We start from the raw sequence: 24230 nt of genomic DNA on the forward strand, positions 1-24230 counted from the left end.
ATTTGAAAACTGCAGTATCAGTACAAATTCATGTTTAACTTCAGATAATTCATGCAAATGTCTACCTTACAAAAGTTAATAATTTATGCCTCACCTGGCATCTTTCCACTACCAGGACCTGAACACATTTGTTACTTTAAGCTTCACAAAACACCTGAAAGCAGGTAAAGAATAGAAATCACAGCAAGCACATCTGAAGCCTAGCTACCATGGCAATTGGATGCTACATGAAGATTTAGAGCCCAAAGCTGGGCATAATAGAACAGCTAGTTGATTTCCTAGGGCAATGTAATTATCTGCTCTGTGATTTAAGCTTGGTTGATGTGCCTAGTTGTGTGAAATACATTTGACTCTGCTCCAGCTTCTGAGAAGATGGCATTTCCAGAAAGCTGGTACTCTCTGCTGCAACATCATCCACTAATAAATTTAGGTAAAAGCAATCTGTCTTCTTGGGACACCACCATCTCCTATGCTTCTGGGGGGAGACCTCTCATTCTAGTTAAGTTTACGGGCATTTGAATGTGGGAAAAGTATCTCAGTGTTCAGTGATGGGGCTGTACTCCTAATACTTTACTATATGTGAAGCTCTGAACTTCTGCAGAAGTTGGGCTCATGGAAACAACGATCTTTTCAAGGTAACCAGCTGGATGTAAACATGATGGGATTAGCCCTTTCTCTGAACATTCCTGTACCTATGACTCCTCTCAGAAAACAAGTGTGTGACCATACAGTCAAACAAAGCCTAAATGTGATTTGGATGCACACTTAGTCCACATTTCACAGTGAATTCCACTGCTCAGAGAGTAACATAATGTCTGCATGCCAATGACTGGGACCTCCTCTTAGAGAAGGAGATGGCCTAGTGCCTTGAACCTCTCCCCTGCCATCTAGTAGGACCTCAGACTCCCTAAAAATTATCCAAACTTCCCATGACTGGGAGATCCAGTTAGGGATGCCCTCTGTTTGGTCCTTGCAAGGAACATGCCAGTCCTGGAAAACAGAACTGCCATGTGTGTATTTCAGCTTCATATAAATACCTGCATCTAAGTTCCCAGCATGGTCCGTGGAAATCTACTCAGTACAGTCAGTGAAATCTAATAATTTCAGAGTCAGCTCATCCTAAAGTAGGCACATAAAAAAACAATCCAGTATTTACTGGAAGAGCAAAAAAAGCTCTGTCCCTGTCCTGGGGACACAGTGCCCCTGTCACAGGGTACTACACCACCAGCTAGGCAAGATAAGTAGGCACCTCTCTGTACCTGCATGCAGACATGGAGCTTGTTATTCCACTTAAAGTTCAAAGGGAAGTAGTTTGTGAATGGTTTGTTAAAAGCAGAGACTTTCCCCAATTACTTCCCATCTTCTCAGCTAGAAAACTGTTTATATATGACTGTGCCAGAAGAGAAACCTATTAAAAAAAGAAGCCATTTTTCTTTCACAATATGGGTTCTTCAGTCTCTAATCAGCAAGAGATGTTATATTGAACAGACATGGGAGAGAAAAGCCTTTGGTTACAGTTAACTTCACAATCTGATTCCCAGTGAAAGAAGACACACTGAAGAAAGGACTGCACAAAAAGTCTTCCTATTTTATAGATCAAGGACAGATGAAGCAGTTTGTTCGACACTGTGGAACGTGTATCCATATGATTTACCCATTACATATTCCAATTACTGTCTAAGCACCTAGCGAGATAGGGAAAGTGCCATTATCCGACTGTCACTGTGAGTACTACAGGCTGGAGCAAACTGAATGGCTCACCCATGGAAGAACTGATCCCAGAGCTCCCCAGAATCCCCACATTGGCTCAGCCCTCCCTTCACACAGCTTTACTTTCTGTGCACTGTAGTTTATGAATTGAACATCCTCCTCAGAGCAAGTCTGTAAAATCACCATCTTCTGATCCCTCACCATTGATGAGGGGGATGGGGGAAAAATTAGGACAAACACGTTTCTGTCAAGGGAAGGAATTCAAAATGGCTGTTAAATTTTGCACAACATCTAATTGTGGAAAGGTTTTACTCAGAATTTAAGTACCTCCACGTGGTATAGCTTAATCCACTTTGGAAAGGACCATCCCACAAACAGCTTAACTGATTAATGCCTGTGTGTAGATGAGCTATGAATTCCTCTCCAAGCAATGTTCCTGCTGTTTCAGCTTTGAACCCATGCAGGTGAACTGCTTCCCTGCTCAATACTCGAGAAGCAACTGGGGTTAGGTATTTGACCCTCTAAAGTGAAATTTCTTCCCCCCGGCAGAGTCCCTTCTAAATCACGGATGCTTGGAAGGACAGGAGGACACCAATACTGCACTTCAAGTAGCTTCACTATTAACAAAGAATCATCACATCAGCTGAAGAGGTTACAAAAATCTATTTTAACACAATCCACCTGCAATCTGTTTTCAATGACTCCCTTAAGACTCCTTAAATGTACACACTTCAGACACTTCATAATAACCATGGTATTTTACCATCCACTGATGATACTGGGTCTTGTAAGTAAAACCTTTGCTGACTACAAAAGGAAGGCCATTTAGCCATACTATCTCTCTTTGCTGCTACCCCACTCTGCGAGGTGTTAAGATTCCCATTCTCTGTTCCTCCTTCCCTTTTCCAAAGCCATTATTCCCCCAAAGCCTTGCAAAAGTGCTTTTTATTTTAGATTGCACACAAGAAGAACAAAGCCAGGTAAATGTCTATAAGAACAGGAACATTTCTTGCCAAAAGGATATATGCCTTTTATATTAAAGCAAAGAGCCCATCCCTCTCTATCCCACCCCACTTCACCCCACCCCCAATACTATTTTGGCAATTACTGCTTCTTGCCCAAATAAGAAAAAAAAAGATGACTCTGCCACTTTCTGCTCCTGAAGTACTGGCAGTTGAAAACAACCAATGACAGTGTATAGGTAAGAGAGGAAAAAAAAGATGGAACAATTTCTTTCGCTTCCCTCACCCTCAATCCCAACAGAAAGATCACCAGAGATTCCAGAAGAAAATAAAATCAGGATGAAACCAAGATGGATGTTGAAAGGCAAATAAAGCAACCGCAAGCTGGCTTTATAGTACTTCTTATCTCTAGTTATACAAAATACAACTACTAGGTAAAACAAGCCCATGGCAAAATTATTTTCTGACTGTTCTGTTTCTTTTTCTCTGCAATGCTTCCTGGAGAGACTTAACAGGATGACTTTTGACAAGTTATTCTGTGACACAACTGGTACAGCTTGGTCTCTGACCAACTACTGCATCATGCTTTGATACACATGATGGAGCTCACAGCCTCACTCTATGTAGAATTTTGCGTGTGTATGCACTCCCCTCATATGCATACACACAAATACATGTGCAGGGTGAAACTGCTGTCTGACATTCCCTAGGGACCTTCCTCTGACTAGGGATCTACCTTTGTGAAACATGTAGGAATTTCACCTTTAAGATTTGTACCCCTCAAATCAAAATTGGTAGTACTTATTCAAGGGATTCAGAAGTTCTTAGAGACAGACACATAATATACTCACAGTATCGATTACATAGATAGAGCTGTGACAGATAACCTATTAAATTAAATATTCTTATTCCAGTTAGTCAAAGCTTTAGACTAACATATCAAAAAAGAAAACCCTTAATTAAAAACAAAATAGCTTATTCCTCCAGTTTTGTTTTTTTGTTGTTTTACTTTAAATAGATGCTGCTGCACAAAGTGCTAAGAGCCATTAGATTTTACAAAATAAAGTCAGAACTTATTTTGTATATCAGGATTTAAAAAAAAATGTATTGATATGTGGACTTCTAAGAACCATTTTCAACAATATTTGTTATTTAGAAGACAAGACTTAAAGTAATGAATTTACTTACATCTAGTACGTTGTAGCAGTCCTGGTGCTGTCCTGTTCTTCATGCTGTAAGGGTTCATAGGAGCTGGGAACAGAATATGCAGATCATCCCAAAAAACAGTCACTAGTTCAATCAGAAACATATCCAGACAGTTTATCAGCACTCAGCTGGTACGTGTTCTACAAAATTCTTTGGAAAATACACTGAAAAAATATGCAAGGTCACTCAACGAGCAGAAACACAGATGAACTCACTGGTTAGATTATGTTCCACTGACTCAGGCAAGCTTTTCCTTTTCTGTGCCTGAGGTTCTCCATTTATAAAGTGGTCAGTGATTTACAGTGAAGTCAGGGTCTTCCTAAGCCTTATGTATCACACTCAGATTCCATTTGGGTTCACATGCTAACATTTATAACTGACTTAGTGTATAGTTTTAATAGGCTGTTGCATATTCCAGCATATGAACAGGTTATTATATTCATTTTAAACCACAAGACATAGTGAACAACTATGCATTCATTCATAATGTGCTTATAAAAGTTACATTTAACACTTTATAAACCTCTCTGCAAAGTGGAATGTGCTGTAGGATCAGGTTGATGATGTCTTTTGGGTTTTAACAAGGAGTCATCCTTGGCTTGTCTGGTCAACTGGTGCAGAGCGGCTCATGCCCATACTCTTCATAATTAGTCTTGGGCAAGGGGAAGAGGAAGTTTTCTTCAAAAGAACTGGAGGGAAAGTCCTAAAATATATACAGTGGAAAGGACTGGGGATCAGGACTCAAGAAGTCAGCCAAATGAAGTGTGGCTACATCATACAAATCAACAAGTTGTGTGAGTACATAGGATGCCCCTTCAAAACAAATTAAAAAAGACAATTTTTTTGTAGAATTTTCTTTGAATATCTGAAAATTCCATGCTCTCAAAAATATCCTTGTAAGATAACACAAAGTACTGTATGGAGAATGAGTTCACGGGAAATGGAAGCAGTAGAGAAATACGTATTTTTGCCAGATGAAGCAAGACCAAAAAAAACCCACAGGAAAATAATAATGACTACTTCTCCAAAGAAGAGTCAACTAAATATAAGAGGTACTATTGTAGCTCCTCTGTGGCATTGTGTTTTGCTAGCTAACACAAGCACTAAGTAACTAGGGTAATACAGTTCCTCTAAATCACACATACAGGGGAAAAAGAGGGGCTGAACCAATGTTGTGCTTAACTAGCAAATCTGGGTAATATGCTGAAATAACTAAGGGCCCATCACAGCCCTAGTGGATTTTCCTCCATCAAAGCTCTTCTGGTGTTTGCTAGCAAAAGAAGCACAAAGCAAGACTGACTCACAAATATCAGTCAGATTCAGATTCAAATCAGTCCTTCTTATCTTTATAATTGGGAGGGATTTCTTCCTGACTTAAATCATTATTAAAAAAATACAGTAGTATAAGAGCACCCTTTGAAGAGATCCACACATTTATGAAGAGCTAATTACATTGTTGATCATTCAAAACAGATTCATTATGAACTCAACATGTGGCACAAAAGTCATTTTATGAGTGGCCTCATTCCTGCATCAAGCAAACTGAGGAGTGAAAATCCTTGCAAAAAGCCAAGAGTTATGAACATAATCCTCTAGTGTGCCATGTCTCAGCAGGTAAGATTAAAAAGACAAAACAGAACACTTCAAGACTGCAACAACAAAGAGTTTATTAGAGTTAAGAATATATAATCACTGTACAGAAAACATTCAGAGTTGAAGTATGAAATACTGAACTGCTCACTGTGCGTTTCAGTTGTTGAGCCTATTTGTGATGATTTAATTGGCTGCCTACAGCTGGCTACCTTATCAGCACTTAAAAACATTTTTGTAAGCAGGGAAGAAATTATTGTCCTTTCTAAATGATAACATTGCCCAAGGTGGGAAATAAAGGATCATATGAATTACATTTAAAACTTACTCAGGGAAGAAATTATTGTCCTTTCTAAATGATAACATTGCCCAAGGTGGGAAATAAAGGATCATATGAATTACATTTAAAACTTACTCAGGGAACAAAGTTGGTGGGAAGGGAAGAGAGGAGATTGCCATAGTTTTGTGTTTTTTCTGCACCGAGGAACTGTAGCTTCACTGCTGTAACTTTCTACATATTTGTGTTCAGTACAGCAATGATTTCTATTTTTAAATAAGAAAATATATTAACAGGTACAAGAATTTACTATTAAATCCAGCCTCTTCCAGTTATCTTTGGCTTGAGAGGAAGTTGCTTACTTCAACGTTTGAGGCTCAAATGTTTTCACTGGAAAGAAATGCCATAGCATCTGAGCCCCAAGGATGGTATAAACAACCATTTTCCTTTAAAAAATGGTTGCTTTTAAACCTTCAGTGAATGGAGACTCAGAAAGCTTCTCTACCTCCAAAGCTCTCAATTCTCCAGGCTACCAAACCTGCAGCTTTTGCCTTCCAAAACTGTTTGGTGAAGTCCACAAGGGCTTGAGAAAGTCTCTTTCTTGAGCATTTGCTTGTTTCCACCGCAGGTAGGCAAAAGGCTTATTTTCTCCAATACTAAAAGCAAACAAAAACCACATAGCACAGCATTTATTCAACTTGGTTTACTCTCAAAGAACAAAAGTTATGTGTAAATTGAACTCTGTGTTTAAAAACACGGTGAAATACCTAAAGGCAGGCAATTTTCACAACCCTTCAGGAAAACAAACAGCATGGAAACCAACTCTATCTGCCCCTTGACAAATGGTTTCATTCAATCTACACAATCCTGCTGGTAGATGTTCCCTATTTTATTTTGGCATCCAATAGGAGGAAAACAGAAGCCCTGTCCTGAGGGAAAGGAACTACAGCTGCATTCTGGGGTGCAGCAGCACTGGGACCACAACTTAGAGATATCCTAAAGCCACTTAACAGTTACAGCTTAATTTGAGTTTGTTCCTAAACAGAGAGCAGCCAACCATTAGTACAACCCCAAATTGTACACTTACATTTTAGAGGGGACACCCCTCATCTCCCAAGCTTTCACTTTTTAAATCACTGCTTAACATGAGCCCTGAATGCAACTGACTTGACTTGTAAATTTACAAGGGAAATAAAATATGAAATTAGTCACTTCAACTGGAGATTGTTCCCTTCCTCTGCAGAAATAAATACTGCTGCTAAAATGAAAATGACTCTCCAGGGAGAAATGGCTCTCCAGTCTTCATTAGTATCAACTAAAATTAGTATGCACTTTTTCTCTTCTTGAGCACTATTGTACAACACCATTAACTTATTCTAAATGTTAAATTTATTTACTTTTGAGACAACAGTTTTTTGATAACCATTAAGGAGACAAGTACTACATAAAAAGGTCTGTAAAATATCTGATAAGATAAAAGATTAGAGATGCACTAGAAACTAAAGGCTTCATAACACAGCTTTGAACTGAACTCAATTTACAATATTGTTACAAAAGAACAATACCAAGCTGATGCCAAAATATCTAGATTGCTTTATCCAAGAGTTTTACTTACTACAGAATGACATAGAGAATGCTGATACACAACAGTTACTATAATAACCAACCTTATTAAAAAGCTCTTAACTGCAGTAGGCAGCATAGATTCCTTGTAGGCCTATTTTGGAGGCAGTAAGAGAACAAATATCTATCGATAAACAATAAAACATGCTGAAGGGTATTTAAAATGAAAAATTGTGTGGCATTAGGCCAAAATCTGCTGTTTAAGCATGTGTCATAATACCTGTGTAGTGGTTTGTTTGGGTTTTTTTTTTTTTTAGACAACTTATATTACTATTAAGAGCAAGGCCATTGGGAATTCAATGCAGCATTATACATGAACAAATTGAAAGCTTCAATTGGCCATTGTGTAAGATGACCCCTTTACAGCAAATTCAATGACACATTAATTGTTCATTTGTTCAATGATTTACAGACTCTGTGAAGAGCAAATTCTTAAGACTGCCTCAAACAAAAAGGAAAGATAATGATTTTGAATAATGAAGTACTAAATATCACTAAAAAGTGTCCTATCTCACCTGTAACATAAAGAGAATAGACATTAATTACATTTTATTTTGATGGATTTTTTGTAAGTTTTTCAAAAAATATATAAATAGAGCTCAGATTCTTAAGACTTGTCAACTGTTGATTAATTTGTGACTATTCTTTTTGTATCCTTCTCACACATAAGCAGCCAGTATTCTTGCAGGGCCTGCAGGTGTAATTCTTTATAGAACAGGAATGAAGGCAATAATCTCAACTCCAAAACTAGCAGAAGAATCCTACATCACATGGAGCCAAGAGATGCCTTAAGCACTTACAAAGCAACACATGATTGTTTTAATTTTAGGCACCCGATCCCAAAAGTAGAAAGGAAAGCTAAAAGCACATAGGTAGCAAACTCTGCAGCAGCACATGAGGAGAGTTCAGGGCCTCAGGAAAAACAGCCCAAAAGTCTTCATGCTGGAACCCAGCATCAGCCAGCTGGAGAGGTAAAAACCCCAAAATGAGACAACTGGATCAGGCCTGCATTAGTGGCTGTCACATCTGCTTATTGGTATCCAAAGTGCAATACACACTGTGGGCTTGCTTTTTAACTCCCAAAATACAAATGGAAGATGCAATCGGTGCCTGCTGCTCTATGTATCAGCCTGTTGCTTAGAACACCATTCCTGGGAGCTAGAAGCCTGGGGTTCAAATTCTTGGATACTTTTAAATATTCTGAACAAATCTGTCCTGTAATTTTAAAAGCGGTTGTAAGTGCTGAAGAAAGGTCAAGCAAGAACAAGTCTCAATGGAAAAAGGTCACCTAAATCAAACCTGTAAACTCTGACTTACTAATACAGCTTCACAAATGCAATAATAGAGCATTATTATTCATACTAGAGCAAGGGTAAATTTTAATAATAAAAATAGTGGAGAAAATAATCTATTGCCACCCCACACCATTAGCAAGAATCAGATAATGCGTGAGGGTGGATGGGACCTCTGGAGATCATTTAGTCCCACCCTCCTGCTCAAGCAGGATCAAACACAACAGGTTGCTCAGAACATTGTGCTGTTGGATTTTAAGTATCTCCACAGATGGAGACTCCGCCACCTCTCTGGGAAACCTGTCCCAGTGTTTGGTTACTCTCACAGTAAAAAAAAGTTCTTTATGCTTAGATGAAGTTTCCTGTCTTTCAGTTTGTGCCCATTGTCTCTTGTCCTGTCACTGGGCACCACTGAAAAGAGTCTGAACTCCATCTTCTTTACTCCCTTCAATCAGGTATTTATACGCATTGATAAGATCCCCCTGAGCCTTCTCCAGGCTGAACAGTCCCACCTCTCTCACCCTCTTCTCATATGACAGATGCTCCAAGTGCTCGATTGTCTCCATGGCCCTTTGCTAGACTCGCTCCAGCATGTCCATGTCTCCCCTGTACTGGGGAGCCCAAAAGAGGCACCGCACTCCAGATGCATCTCACATAGCACTGGGTAGAGGGGAAGGATCACCTCCCTCCACCTGCCAGCAACACTCTGCCTAATGTGGTCAACGAAGCTGGTGGCCCTTCTTCACCACATGATCACATTGCTGCATCATGTGCAACTTGTCCACCAGAACCTTCAGGGCTTTCTCTGAAAAGCTGCTTCCCACCTCATCACCCGCCCCCCTTTGCCCATGCTTCTGCATGGGGTTAGTCCGTACCAGGTGTGGTACTTGGCACTTCCCTTTGGTGAACTTCATGAGGTTTCTGTGCGGTCATTTCTCCAGCCTGTCAAGGTCCCTGTGAATGGCAGCGCATGCTTCTGGTGCATCACCTACTCCTCCCAGTTTTGCATTGTCTGCAAACTTGCTGAGGGTGCAGTTCATCCCATCACCCAGGTCATTAATGAAGATGTTAAACAATTTTGGCCTCAGTATCAACCCTTGGAGTACACCACTAGTGACTAGCCTCCAGATGGAGTTTGTGCCACTGATCACAACCTTCTAATCCCAGCACACCGGCCAGTTTCCAATCCACATCAGTGTCCATTTCTCTAGTCTATATTGCTCCGCTTTGTTTATGAGGATATTATGGAAGACAGTGTTAAAGCCTTGCGAAAGTCAAGATAAAGAATAACTACAGCTCTCACCCAGTCTACTGAGCTAGTGATTTTATCTTTGGCGGCTATCAGTCTGGCCAGGCATGATTTCCCTTTTGTAAATTCATGCTGACTACTCCCAATCACCTTGAATATATTCTGCAGGTAGAGCAGAAGCCATCTCTCCTAATACCAGAAGTCTCAAGGTTCCAGCCGTCACCATCCTGGGAGTCTCTATTTCCTAACTTGATGAGCACAACATATTCTTGCTCCTCCTTCAATGAAGCTGGAGGTTCAGGCTCTTCTATCTCCAAGGTCTTGAGGAAGATGTGGTCAATCTCTTTCTTGTCAGCCCTGATACTGTGAAGTTTGCTGACCTCCTCCTACAGCTCCTTTACTTGGTGATGTAGACATGCCACCGCTGCACACCTCCTGCAAGCAAGGAGCCCAATCCCCACTGCCCCAGCAAGAGGTCTCAGCCACCCCCTACAGCCCCAAATCTGAAAAACTGCATTCTCCCTCGGGAACTCCATCTGTGTTGAGGCCTCTGACATAGGGGATAGATGCTCACGTAGCTGCTGGGGACCACGTTCTGTGGTATGCTGTCAACACTGCAAAGGATGTGGATGCTGTTATGAGCAGAGTTCCTGACCCCTTCTGTGCACCCTGCTGTGCAAGCTGCTGTGTCTGTTAATGATCAAAATAACTAGCTGGAATGCACAGTTCAGGAAGTCTAGCAAGGGTAGGAAACAAAGGAAGTTTATCCTCACCCATTTACTTTGTGAATGAAAGCTAAGGAAGTTCTGGATCCTTCCCTTAGAACTCCAGCTTTCCAATTTGCAGTTCTTGCTAATACAACCAGTTACATCCCACTTACCATGTTTGCTAAGGTGTTTTAAAGAATTTTCTAGGACCACTAAGAGCTTTCTCTCCAGTCCTGGCAGCAAGAGCACACTTTTAACTTGTTGGAAAATGAACTAAAACATCATAAACAATGAAGTTAAGTCTTGAACTTACCACTTGCAACCTCGCACCTTACTCAGCTTTCAGAGATCACCAACTGAGAAGATATCTCACCTGTGTAAACTTGTGTATCTGCTCCACCACAGCTGCAAAGAGGGCATGGACACTTTCATCAATTAGACTCTGCATATAATGGACAGCTTCTTCATCAGACAGGTCCAAACGAAACTTGTCCTGCACCTGGAATGGGGGCAGAGATGACAAAAATTAATTCATTTCAACAGTTAAAACATATAGCATTCTATCTGAACTATACAGTAGCAATGATTTCACTTATGGAAGTTTAGTAGAGAATCTCTCTTTTACTTCTAAGTTACAGCAGATAACTGGAAATTTACAACATTACATAAAATGCCTATTTTTAACTGTTTCATAAAAATTAATATTTAAATAAGCTAGAAAGAAACAGCCCCCTACATCTCATCCCCCCAACTAGTAATTTCAAAGCTCAAGGCCAGAAAGTCAAGAGAAGTACCTGGACACAAAAGTTTAAACAGAACTAAAATGCTACGAGAAAAAGAGAAAATACTCAACATTCGCTAAACAAGAATGAAATGCCACTTGAGAAAAAACATACAACTTTGCATATTAAATACAAAGTTGGAAGAGTCTGGATGATCCTAACCATTTTTGAAAGTATCTAAACACTTCCTTATTCTAAGCTTACTTTCAGATAAAATTGTCTTTCAGAAACTGTAGAATACAGAATCAGAGGAAGGGGCAAGCAAATCAACCCTGTCAAAACTGACCTTTATATGGCAACTAAGGATTTCATTAACTTTGATTATATCCACCATCCATGTACAGTTGGTTGGAGACACTGCTACCCCTTACGCTGTTTTTTCTTTTGACAGCAACATATTTTAACTATCGTACCAATAATGCATTTTGCTTAGTACTTGCAATTTGTATATGAATTAAAAGCTGAAAGCTCTATAATTAAGAATACAGCAACATCTATACTTTCCTATTTCAGCCTTGGCAAAGCCTTGATCCATGAATATTTACAAAGGTGCAGTGGATGCCTTTCTGTGAATTCCAACTAATTCCATGGCAATTGTTCAGGACTGGTCCAGATAGCAATATCTCACAAGCACCGTTATCACATTCATTTGGTAATACTCAAAAAACCTCTGTACATAGAACTGGCAAGAGCTTAAACCGATCTTGGGGGGGGGAGGGAGAAAAAGATTTTGCTTTACAGGAGCCAAGTAAATTTTGCAGACATGCCTTATCCCTCATAACATTTATGAGAGGCAGATGCATAAATAAGCATTTTGGATGAGTTCAAATAATCTGATGCATGGATCTGAGGAAGTGCTACAGATATCAAAACATCATTTTCTAAGTTTTCTGAAGTGCTGGCTGTGCAGCAAGGTCTACATATAGGAATGGCAAGTGTTCAGATTCTTTCAAAAAAAAAAAAAAAAAAACCACACCACATTTTTTGTATAACAATGCTAACTTTGTGTGCTCAATTTGGAAAATCATTTGTGCTGTTTAAGACCTCCTAGCAAGTCCATGATCTCTCAGAATTAAGGAGTCTAAGATCCCAGTATTCTCTAATCAATCCTATCCCCAAAGTTTAAAACTACTAGTCACCTTGCAAAGTAGCGTTGATCACAATATGAAAAATGCCCAGCAAATTCACATTACTTACAGAAAATTAATTGCTGCCATCTAATCACATGCTTTATTCTCATAAAGATAAATTTCAAATGATGCGAGCTCCTGTGGAGACCATCATATTCATCTACTTCAGTCTCTTACACAACGAGCTAAGTAAAATTGTATCAAACAATTTTTGCATCAAGTATGTAACTTCTAGTTTATCTGTGAGAATCTATTTTACGGAGTCTTTATACTGAGACAGAATGCTTCATATCCTAGGTAAATTGTTTCAATGATTAAATGCCCTATTTAACAATTATGACATATTTCTTAACTGAATTTGTCCAATTTCGATCTCAAACAGTTGAGCTCATTAAAACTTTTTACATTAAAGAACTGTCCATCAGAAATCTTTCTCATATAGACAAATATGAAATGATTTAAGTTGCTTCTTAACCTTCTCCTGGATGTGACTAAGGAGACTGACTGTAAGACAGAATCAAGTCTTTCCTGAACATTTTCCACGCATTCACATTTTTTTAAGCATTGACAAAAATGCGAGCCAAATTATTTCAACAATGTTCTTAATAAGGTTGTATTTATGAGATGATACTACCTTCTCTTCCCATTTTGTATTCTTCCTATGCACCAAGGATACTGCATATGCAACCACCCTCTTTATGACAGCAAAATACTCCGAGATTTCAGTTTAGTATTATTTTGCATTCTTTTCAAAGGCAATATATTCCAGAATAGTGCCCTTCAGCACTACAACAAAAAGCATGTTAGCCTGCCAAGTATGGAAAGATAATGCTGCTTCACTCAAAATACTGTTATAACTCTGTTGCTGATATGTTTAAAGTAAGCATAAACTGAGCTTTTCCTCAACTTCTTACACTGAAAAAGAAGTTGGATCAATATGAAAGAATAGATTAAGCTGAAAAAGTTCAAATTCTTAAGGAAGCAAGTACCAGGGAGAGATTTAGAAGATATTTCAGGCTAATACTATAGAACTTTTATCTTCGTAACAAACACGATGAGAAGGAAGTTTATCATCTCCAACAGACATATTAGAAGTTTGACAGCCAATGAAGGAAGCACACAGTAGAATCCAACTGAATTTAATGGACTATTCACATGCTTGCAATTATGCACAAGTTTAAATACTTCCCCAAATTAGAACACAGACTTCTATTAGATCTATTTTCATGCTCACAGAAAAGGTGATGTAATGAGAATTCAGCAAAATTGCTAACTGCAGTTTCAAAAAAAAGAAAAAGTATCACTGTAATGCTCTTTTACACAACTCTAGTAATCAAGCACTTCAGCGATCTTTTAATTTGTTCATAGAAGAACTTCTCAGAAAGTCTTGCAGTTAGTGATGTCAAGGTGCAGCTTCATTCTATGGAATTAATGACTATTTAAACCCACCTTCCCCAGGAACAGACTGGCACATGGATATATGTGGAAAGAAATTTACCCACAGTTAGACCTTAAAATCAGTTTGCAATTAACAGCAGGATCAAATGCTGCCGAGTACTAGACCTTTGCATGAAAGTTTTTCAGCACTGCAATTAAAACTGACTGCTGCAACCTAGCCGAGAAGAAACACAGCAAGATGACAAATTACCTCTTGAGCGGCAACAGCAGCAACAAGATTAATATACATTGACTTATGGTTCTTATAACAAAACCAATAGTAATTCTTATTTGAAATCTCTGAGTTCCAAAGTAAACCATGTATTCTGAAATCCAACGGTTTCTCACAGAAGCGGTGCAATTAGGAAGAGATTTCTGCATGGTGTAAAAAAAAAAAAAAAAAAGTGAATTTGGGGGGTGTGTGTCACATTCTGATGAACATACTCATTCTACACACTTAAGAAGAATGGCCACCATGAAGGCATCAAAAACATCCCACCTGAATTATTTACTTGGAGTTCTCACTTTGGCATTTAAATTAGGTGCATCTTGTTAGTTTAGTCATTAGCATTTGTCAAAGAGAAAAGAAATAAACTTGATAACTCTGGTTAAACTTCTGCTTTGTTTCCAGAAAGGAAAGTTTTAAACCCCACACTGTATACACACATTGATTTTAAACATCAGGTCTCAACAGCAGAATTTGAAAGTTTATGGATGAAAAGGTTGGATAAAGAACTAGAGAGTCCATGAAGATACTGACATTCAACTTTAAGGTTTTAAGCTGTCCACTTCCTATCCCCCTGCACAGTGGATAGTTTAGTAATAAAGCGTAAAAGAACAGGAATGTGTAGTTATATGAATCTGCATTACTAGAAATTTTGTTATATGTCAGTTAAATGTGAAGTGTCCTGTAAGAAAGCTACTGTCAGTTATGACAGAGCTTAGTTTTCAAAGAAAAATAAAAATCAAAAGCAAAAGGGAAAGAGGCAATAAAGATAAACCACGAGGGACAGTTCAGAAGAAAATATGGGGGGATAGGTGTGAGGGGAGAAGCATTTAAATATAAATTACTTGGAGCCGAACTGATGATGAGAACAGGAAAAAAAAGCTGATCATCACTTGCTGCAGAATCACACGGAGGATGGGAACTTAGCAAGGTAACAAGCCAAAAAAGGAAAAAAAATATATTTTACAGTAAAACCATCGAGAAATATTACTTTGCACCATGATTTTCCCATCTAAAATTACAGGTTTATCAACTACAGTTGAAACAAACTCAAGAGAAAAGCATACAAGAGGAGGAACTGGATACTTAGTAGCTCCCTCACCTTCCAGCGGTGCGCAAAAACAATACAATAACAGATATAGTGGGTTTTTTGGTAGTGTTTTTGTTTGTTTGTTTTCCTGTAACTGATATATATCAAAGGTCTTCACACATTCCATTACTGCTGCCCCATGCAATGAATTTCTCAGTATCTGGAGAGATTGCAGATTAAAGCATTAACTAAAAGATCTTCCTTTTTTTAATGCAAAGATGAACTTATACAGCACCTATTTTTAATATAGTCTAAAGCTGCATTTACATATTTTATTTATAATCTACATTTACATGTTTTATTTATAATTTATAATTTATAATTATGCTTTCTAGAATAGTTTAAACATAAGGATTAAGGTAGTAAGATATGGGAGGGCGGGGGGTGAAATAACAAAACCAGATATCAGTTTTGACTACACTTTTGCTGAAAAAAACCAACCAAACAAAACCACCCCAAAACACAAACACCCTGTGAGACCCCAGTCAAAATTAGAATTAACTTCCTCTCTTCCTCTACCTGCCAAAAACAAACAAAACACCTCAACCCAAAATCAAGTGGTCACTTCATCCATCTATTGCAAAAAAACCCAGGATCTTATAATGACACAGCCTGATCAGAGCAAACACTAACTAGAATCCCACATCTTAAATTCTGAGGTAAGTAAAGGAAGTCCCACACCACAAATGTTGTTATGGGGAAGTAGAACATCACGAGAGATAAGACTGCAGTAGAAATTAAACTATTTCATGGAAAACACTGATATTTCCCACCAAAAAAAAAAAAACCCAAAAAAACCCACCAAACCAAAAAACCCCAAACATCAAAAAACCTGTTTTAAAGATATGAAATTTCAAAACCTGTAAACTTTATGTATATTTACATCTGATGTGACATCTCACTAGAAAAAGGGAAGTTGTAAAGTTAACTGAGGGAAAAAGCATAACATCTACAAGAATCATGGGTAGTGTTAATTGCTGATAAACTCACACTTCATTTTTGCTTGAAGTGTTTTCAAGGAAAACTAAAAAGACTATCATTTTCAAAATGGTATCAAAGAGGTTGTATGAAGTTGATTTCATAGAAAACTTCCAGTCAGGTCCACAGAGCTGCATACAGTATAAAAAACAGGATGGCAATAAAGAGGAAATGAAATACTCAAGAAAACCCTAATCATCATACTAAAAATTGCAGTTAAACGTCTGAGATAATGGCAGGCCTACGTCTTCATTCAGTTGAATGAATCTCTAGATTTACCCTTCTCCCTTTTGGTATTTTGCATTCTTGGAAGCGTGACAGGCTTAGGATTGAGAGATCATAAACAAACCTAGTTGGTAATAGTGCTAGTGCGGGTAAGTGCACTTCATGGCAAAGTTCCAAGATTTTCACTTACGCTTTTTGCTCCTTAACCACAAGACTGCCCTTTCCCTCTCACCAAAGAGCAGATTTGTATGGATTTTTTATTTTTTTTTTGTCCTCAAGTTTGACCTACTGTACAGGCCATAGTTATCCTTATATTAAACTCAGGAATTTTCCTTTTTTACTACCAAGCATCTTCTCACGTAAAATGGATTAGGTACTTAAGGCTCAAGGTTAAGATAGACTCTTTAGAAATTCTTAGGAAACTTTTATAAACTTCAGGGCAGTATCCAAATCCATACTTCATGAACATTTATAGCTGTGTTTCTCATAATTACTGAAGAAGGTAGTAATACATATCACATGTACATATGAGAACCCTTTCTCAACCTTATTTACTTTTCAGACTATTTGCAAGTCAGCCATTCTGAAGACTGCTGGCTGCTCTATTATTTATTCTTCCAGCAACGTTCAGCAGCGTTGCTTATATTTTCTATGACTACTAGCTACATAATTTTATCACTCCAATATGGGATAGCTCATTACAAAGTCAGCTACTTAAATTTAAGAGAAACTTCAGTGTCTTTTTTCATTGGGTCATAAGATGCATAAGATGTAAGCACCCTGACTACTACTAAAACCGCAGATAAAAATAAATTGATAACCAAAAAGAAAACAACAATATTTAGTGGAATTTTCATTATTATTTTTACTATTTTGCCTTATAATTGTTACCAACAGCCAGCATTCAATGTTCATGTAGCAGAAATTAGCATTAAATTCTTGGCTTAACCCTTATCACATTTTATCTTTTTCAGCAAAAGACTTCCTTGCTTTCCCTGCTGCTTGCAGTCCAAACAATTCACTGTACAAACTATTCAGATGCTCTATTTGCATGAACAATTTTATTTCATAGAATCATAGAATGTCCTGAGTTGGAAGGGACCCACAAGGATCATCGAGTCCAACTCCTGTCTCTGCATAGGACAACCCCAAAATTCACACCATATGTCTGAGGGCACTGTCCAAATGCTTCTAAAATGTTGTCAGGCTTGGCGCCATTACTACCTCCTGGGGGAGCCTGTTCCAGTGCTCCACCACCCTCTGGGTGAAGAACCTTTTCCCAATGTCCAACCTAAACCTCCCCTGGCATATCTTCTGGCCGTTCCCTCGGGCCCTATCATTGGTCATCAGGGAGAAGAGATCAGTGCCTCCCCCTCCTCCTTCCCTTGTGAGGAAGCTGTAGACCACGATGAGGTCTCCCCTCAGTCTCCTCTTCTCCAGGCTGAACAGACCAAGTGACTTCATCTGCTCCTCCTATGGCTTCCCCTCTAAACCCTTCACCATCTTCGTGGCTCTCCTCTGGACACTCTCTAGTAGCTTTGTATCCTTTTTGTACCGTGGGGCCCAAAATGGCACACAGTACTCAAGATGAGGCCGCACCAGTGCGGAGTAGAGCGGGACAATCACCTCCCTCGACCGGCTAGCAATACAGTGCTTGATGCACCCCAGGACACACTGTTGGCCCTCCTGGCTGCCAGGACACACTGTTGGCTCACATTCAACTTGCCATCAACTGGAACCCCCAGATCCCTCTCCACGGGGCTGCTCTCCAGCCTCTCGTTCCCCAGTCTGTATGGACATCCAGGGTTGCCACGTCCCAGGTGCAATATCCGGCACTTGCCCTTGTTAAACTTCATACGGTTGGTGATTGCCCAGCTCTCTAATTTGTCCAGATCTCTTTGCAGGGCCTCTCTGCCCTCAAGAGTGTCATCGGCAAACTTTGATAACAAACCTTCAAGTCCTGCATCCAAGTCATTTATGAAGATATTGAAGAGTACTGGCCCCAAGATGGATCCCTGCAGAACCCCGCTAGTGACTGGTCGCCAGCCCGATGTAACCCCATTCACTATAACCCTTTGAGCCCGACCCGTCAGCCAATTGCTCACCCATTGCATTCTGTGTTTATCCAGCTGTATGCTGGACATTTTGCCCAGGAGGATACTGTGAGAGACAGTATCGAAAGCTTTACTGAAGTCCAAAAAGATTATATCGACTGGCTTCCCTTGGTCAACTAGGTGGGTAACCTTGTCATAAAACGAAATCACGTTTGTTAAGCAGGACTTTCCCCTCATGAACCTGTGCTGGCTGGGGCCAATGACTGCGTTGTCTTTCAGGTGTTTTTCAATAACTCCAAGAAAAATCTTCTCCATGATTTTGCCCCATTGACTTATCAGGATCCAGCTGGAGTAGCAAATCCCACACAAGTTCGGGGCTTGTTGGAAGTTTGTCGTTCTTGCAGTCATGGTTCTCTAGCCCAGGGCTCTGGGGGTCCCAGAGCCCATCATCGGTGTTGAAGACCGAGGCAAAGAAAGCATTAAACATCTCTGCTTTGTCTCTTTCCCTGTTTGTGAGGTGACCATGCTCATCAAGTAATGGGCCATTGTTATTTCTCGCCTGCCTTTTTAAATATGTTAATAGCAAAAAGCCCTTTTTATTGTCCTTCACAGTACTGGCCAGCTTCAGCTCCAGTTGAGCTTTGGCCGCGCATATTTCCTCTCTACAGTGGAGAACAGCCTCTCTGTAGTCCTCCCATGTCGCCTGACCTTGCTTCCACTGGTCATACATTTTCTTTTTTCATCTTAGTTCTAGCATAAGATCCCTACTCTGCCAAGCTGGCCTTCTACCTCACCTGCTTGACTTCCGACATTTCGGAATTGCCTGCTCCTGGGCTCTTCAGAGGTGGTGCTTAAAAAGTGACCAGCACTGATGGACCCCAGCACCTTCAAAAGCTTTTTCCCAGGGGACCTTACCAAGTAGTTCCCTGAGCAGCCTCAAGTCAGCTCTCCTCATATCCAGAGTTGAGGTCCTGCTGGCAGTTTTCCTCCTGGTACCATAGATTTTAAACTTGACTGCTTCATGGTCACTGTGGCCAAGGCAGCCACCAATCGCCACTTCACCCACGAGACCCTCTCTGTTAGTAAGCAGCAAATCGAGGAAGGCACCTTTCCTGGTCGGTTCTCTTAGTAAGACTTGTAAGATTTTAAAGACTACTCCAACAATAGCTTTTGTTTTCAAGCCTTTGATTTGAACAAACTGCAGTTTCTAAAAAAGCCTGTGTAGGCTTCTTTTTTTTTTTTTAATAGAAGCCGGTAAAGATGTTAGTGAACATCTCTAAATTGAACTTCCATAAAAATAAGGGTTTCAGCTGCTGCAGTATGCAAAGATGATACTGCTCCAGCTCAGAATTTCATCATAATGGCCAAAAACTTCTAGTCAAACAGACTGCATGATATAAAGCAACAGGAGTGTTCTCATACTCTGTTCATGTTGTGATGTTTATTCCATTTTTTTTTTAAATTAATTAATATACATGCAAAATCAACAGCCTAGAAACAGAAAAGCTGGGTGTGCAGCTGCAGCGTCATTACCCAAATGGACAGAAAGACGAACATCTGCCTAGGCAAAATAAGCTCCACATCAATGTGACACTTTTATAAAGAATAAACCTCCCCAGAGCAGCAAGCAAATATAAATACTGAAACAAACAGACTCTGACCAAGGAAAACTGAGTTTATTTCTCCTATAGAAGTAAACTTCTTCTTGGCATTAATAAATCTCAGAAACATTTCCTAGCTCCACCTTTTAACAAATACTTGCATTTTCAGTCAGGTGAAAAGGGACAGATACCCACTGCCTAAAAAGGCATGTCAAGCACCAAAGTAGAAGTCCTTTCCCTTTCACTAACTTGTGAACTCGACTCTCAATTATCCATTGACTGACTCCTGGGGAGGACAGAGGAGGGGAAAAGAGCACAGGAAATTTTAATACAAACCAGATGAAGAAACTAGCAAAATTAGCTCAGTCTTAGAAAAAAGCTAGCTCAGAAATTCTTTCAGTATCTCAAGTCACACTGTATCTCTGCTTCAGCTTTTCTAGCCATAGAACAAGAATCATTTTACTTCGATATGTTTAATGTAAAAAGAACAAAACATGTCTGCTCTGTTCTTGCTAGTTTCCAAACATTTATACAATTCTTTTTCTTATCAAGGGGGATGAGACCTAGTCAATGTTTGCATAGACTTGAAAACACAGAGGGTGCTCTAAGTGTTACACTCCATAAGAAGAAAATTCTCCACTCGGCTGAATGGTTTGAATTTAGCCTTTTCCTGTGTATACCCAAAGGCACTATCAAAACTGAATAGGGCTACTTTCACAAATAGCAGTTACCTACTGCTTGCTGGAAGCCAGGTATTTGTGTCATCTATGTTCACTATAACCTCACCTATAAACGAAACAGTTGCAGCATCTTTGCAGCACTTTATTTAATCAGTGGGCATCTGAAACACAGCTCAGTCAATTAGGACACTGTCCTTTAATGCCTGCTGAGTTCTTTGTGCACTGGTGAATCACTGATCCCTGATGTCTTCTCATTTAAAGGTCAAATTTGCTATGAAGGACAGACGGAAATCATCTGGCTTTCCTGTAGAAAAATCAAAAGCTTTTTTTGTTAGGAGGTGACAATGCTGAACACATTAGCTACACCTGAAGAATGATGGTCTCTCTCTTCCTTATGCAAAACTGGCTATATAATTGACTCCAGATCTTAGTCATTGCTACTTGAATTTATAGCACTGGCTAATTTAAAAAAGCCCAACAATTAGCAATTAATGTTGCACCTGTACTGGAAATAAAAAAAGAAAGCAAGTAACACTGGCAGGAAAAAAAAAAAAAAAAAAAAAAAGGTGTTTGTGGGGGAAATCTATGCATTGACAAGTCAACATAAAGAGATTTCAGCCCAGCCCTTTTCCTGAAAGCTGAGAAGTGGAAAAGAATAAGCAAAGAATGGAAAATTTAAAGGCAATTACCTCAGAGACCACAGAAAGGGAAGCAAACCGGGGAGAATCTTCTGCTACTTTTCAATTTAATTACATTTTGTGACATTTTTGAGCCAAAGCAGGTTTTCAGAAAAGCCTAAATCAGAAGGTGGCAGTAGGAGATAGTGTCATGAACAATGAGGTGAAGCACACTAGACTGACAGTTTTCTTTATAAATAGTATGGAGAGGACAAAAGGAGATGAAAGGATCAAAAAGACAACTAATTTCAGGCCCTGCAGCTACTTTTTCTTGGTCAAAAATTGACAAACGTTTTATTGTTAAACAAAACACCACAAATTTGAAGAGGGTTCCTATGGTTTTGAGGATGGGGACAATTTTGTGTAGTTGGTAATCACAGATTTCTGGGTTTTTCTATGGGGAAAGTAGTGATTGAAACTGGAGTGAGAAAAGTGAGTCACTAAAACAAGCTTTTCTTACAGTTAAAAAGTACTAGCCTATTTATCTAGTAATGTTGGATATACATGCTGAAAGGAGATAGCTGATTGAAAAAACAGTTTTCCACATACAAAGAGCAGTTGTGAAACTTCAAACAGCTTTTTTTTTTTGTTTTCAGGCCAACGCTAACTCATTTTCAGTCCAATTTTAGGTGTGAGGATGCATCCTTAAGGTCAGTACCGATTTAATTTCTGAAAACAAATGTTACGCAAAGCAAATAAGAAGGTACTGTCAAATTTTTGTGTGCTTTAAATCCACATTGGTCAATGAAGTCATTGGGAGTTTCTGGTTCTTCTCACACTAACAGGAAGAAAATATCCACACTGTACTCTCTCTCCAATAAGTAAAAACAGTTTGTGTAAAGCTTGTTCTCTTTTGAAGAAGAATGTGAAAGTACCTTCACAGATGACAGGAACAGAGCACCCAGCTCTGCTTACACCATCCTGTGCCATAAACCATGTCAAACAGGTGTAATCTATAATTATTTTTACAGAAAGTGGTACATGACACAATCTGCTGTTTCAATTTTGCCTTGACTTGATACGTATTTCTCCCAAGACCTTTCACAACTATTGGACAGAAATGACACCCAAAAAACATACTTTCAGTTAGATTTTAAGCTTGATTATACAATTATATTCTGCCAGTTAGCTCCTTGAGATGTCACATTGTTAGTGGAAGGTAGATGATATTTTGGCAAAAAAAAAAAAAGTCTCCAACTACAAAGATCCTGCCTTTCCTTTCGTTCCTCAGGTTAATAATAACATTCCTTAAGAGTGCTTTCTGCACTCAGATTTTTCTAAAAAGTCTCATTTAGTGTACCAGTCTGCAATTCAAAAAAAAAAAAAAAACCCCAACAAAAAAACCTAATCACCTAATCATCCAATGCCTCACTGAAGAGGACATGTTCCACATAATACTTAATGATCTTTGTTTCCTGATTTGTCTGAATATAAGTCCAAGGATTGCTGATTTCCAACTATCTTTTCAGTCTAACTAGTGAGCGTCCTGTTATAATACACATATACCACAGGAAGTGACAAAAGAGAGCACAAGAAATCAAGCCATACAAAATGACAGCAGTATTCTTTATTTCAATTTATTTTACTTTAGCTATCATTTTCATATGGTATATGCAAATTTTATTTTTATTTAAAATATGTATATGATTATAAAAATTAAACCCTCATTCAGGCTCTAAAAACTCAGTAGATTACTTTCTGAAAGTTTAGAAAATGGGAACACCAAAAATATTTCCCAAGGCGGCTTTAGTTGCTAACATGTTTTTACACCTTACTGTATTTTTCACCAGTGGGCAGATATTTCTTGCAACATAAAGCACCTCCCTGCCTATCAGAAGTGAGGAAGATGCATTATGTCACTCTGTGAAGCTAAGATTAGACTGGAACTTGAGCTACCATTTAACATAACAATGCTTTCACTTTCAGGAATCAAAACTGTGACCATTAAAGCAAAATCTTTCTTTCGAAATAATCCTGAGAATAATTCATGCCTACTTGGTAACAGCAGTATAGCTGCACCTACTGAAAAATTCCAATATCAAAAGATCTCTATGAAGATCTCTATAAACGAATTGTTTGCCAAAATAATTGAAGTATAATACTCCCCTTCAGTAAGCATTCCTTTGTTTAAAAACAAGTGTCCTGGTTTCAGCTGGGATAGAGTTAATTTTTGTCTTGGTAGCCAGTATGGGGCTGTGTTTTGGGTTTAGGATGAGAACAATGTCGATGATGATACACTGATGTTTTGGTTCTTGCTAAGTAGTGCTAAGCTGTCGCTAAATAGGTGCTAAGTGGCACTCACACTAGTCAAGGACTTTTCAGCTTCCCATGCTCTGCCTGGTGTACAAGAAGCTGGGAGGGGGCACAGCCAGGACAGCTGACCCAGGCTGGCCCAAGGGCTATTCCATACCATATGATGTCATGCTCAGTATATAAGCTGGGGGAAGAAGAAGGAAGGGGGGACATTGGGCGTGATGGCGTTTGTCTTCCCGAGTAACCGTTACGCGTGATGGAGCCCTGCTTTCCTGGGGATGGCTGAACACCTGCCTGCTGATGGGAAGTAGTGAATGAATTCCTTGTTTTGTTTTGTTTGCGTGCACGGTTTTTGCTTTGCCTATTTAACTGTTCTAATTTATTTTACTTCAGTTATTAAACTGTTATCTCAACCCATGAGTTTTTCTCCCTTTTACCCTTCTGATTCTCTCCCCTATCCCACTGGTGGGGAGTGAGCGAG

At 39.1% G+C, this 24230-nt stretch overlaps 1 protein-coding gene across 1 annotated transcript in view; it reads right to left on the reverse strand.

Moving 5' to 3' along the window:
* Positions 1 to 5583: 5583 nt before the first annotated feature.
* The window catches only part of LOC309601922 (phosphatidylinositol 3-kinase catalytic subunit type 3-like), a 91604-nt gene continuing 72957 nt past the window's right edge, over positions 5584 to 24230 (reverse strand). Inside the window, exons 23-24 of the mRNA XM_082335180.1 lie at positions 10990 to 11115; positions 5584 to 6401 (exon numbers count right to left, since the gene is read on the reverse strand). Of these exons, the coding sequence (XP_082191306.1) occupies positions 6387 to 6401; positions 10990 to 11115 (141 nt within the window). The 3' untranslated portion in view covers positions 5584 to 6386. The remainder of the gene's footprint in view (positions 6402 to 10989; positions 11116 to 24230) is intronic.

The sequence above is a fragment of the Platalea leucorodia genome (assembly GCF_965183815.1).
Source record: "Platalea leucorodia genome assembly, chromosome: W".
Taxonomy (NCBI): Eukaryota; Metazoa; Chordata; class Aves; order Pelecaniformes; family Threskiornithidae; genus Platalea; species Platalea leucorodia.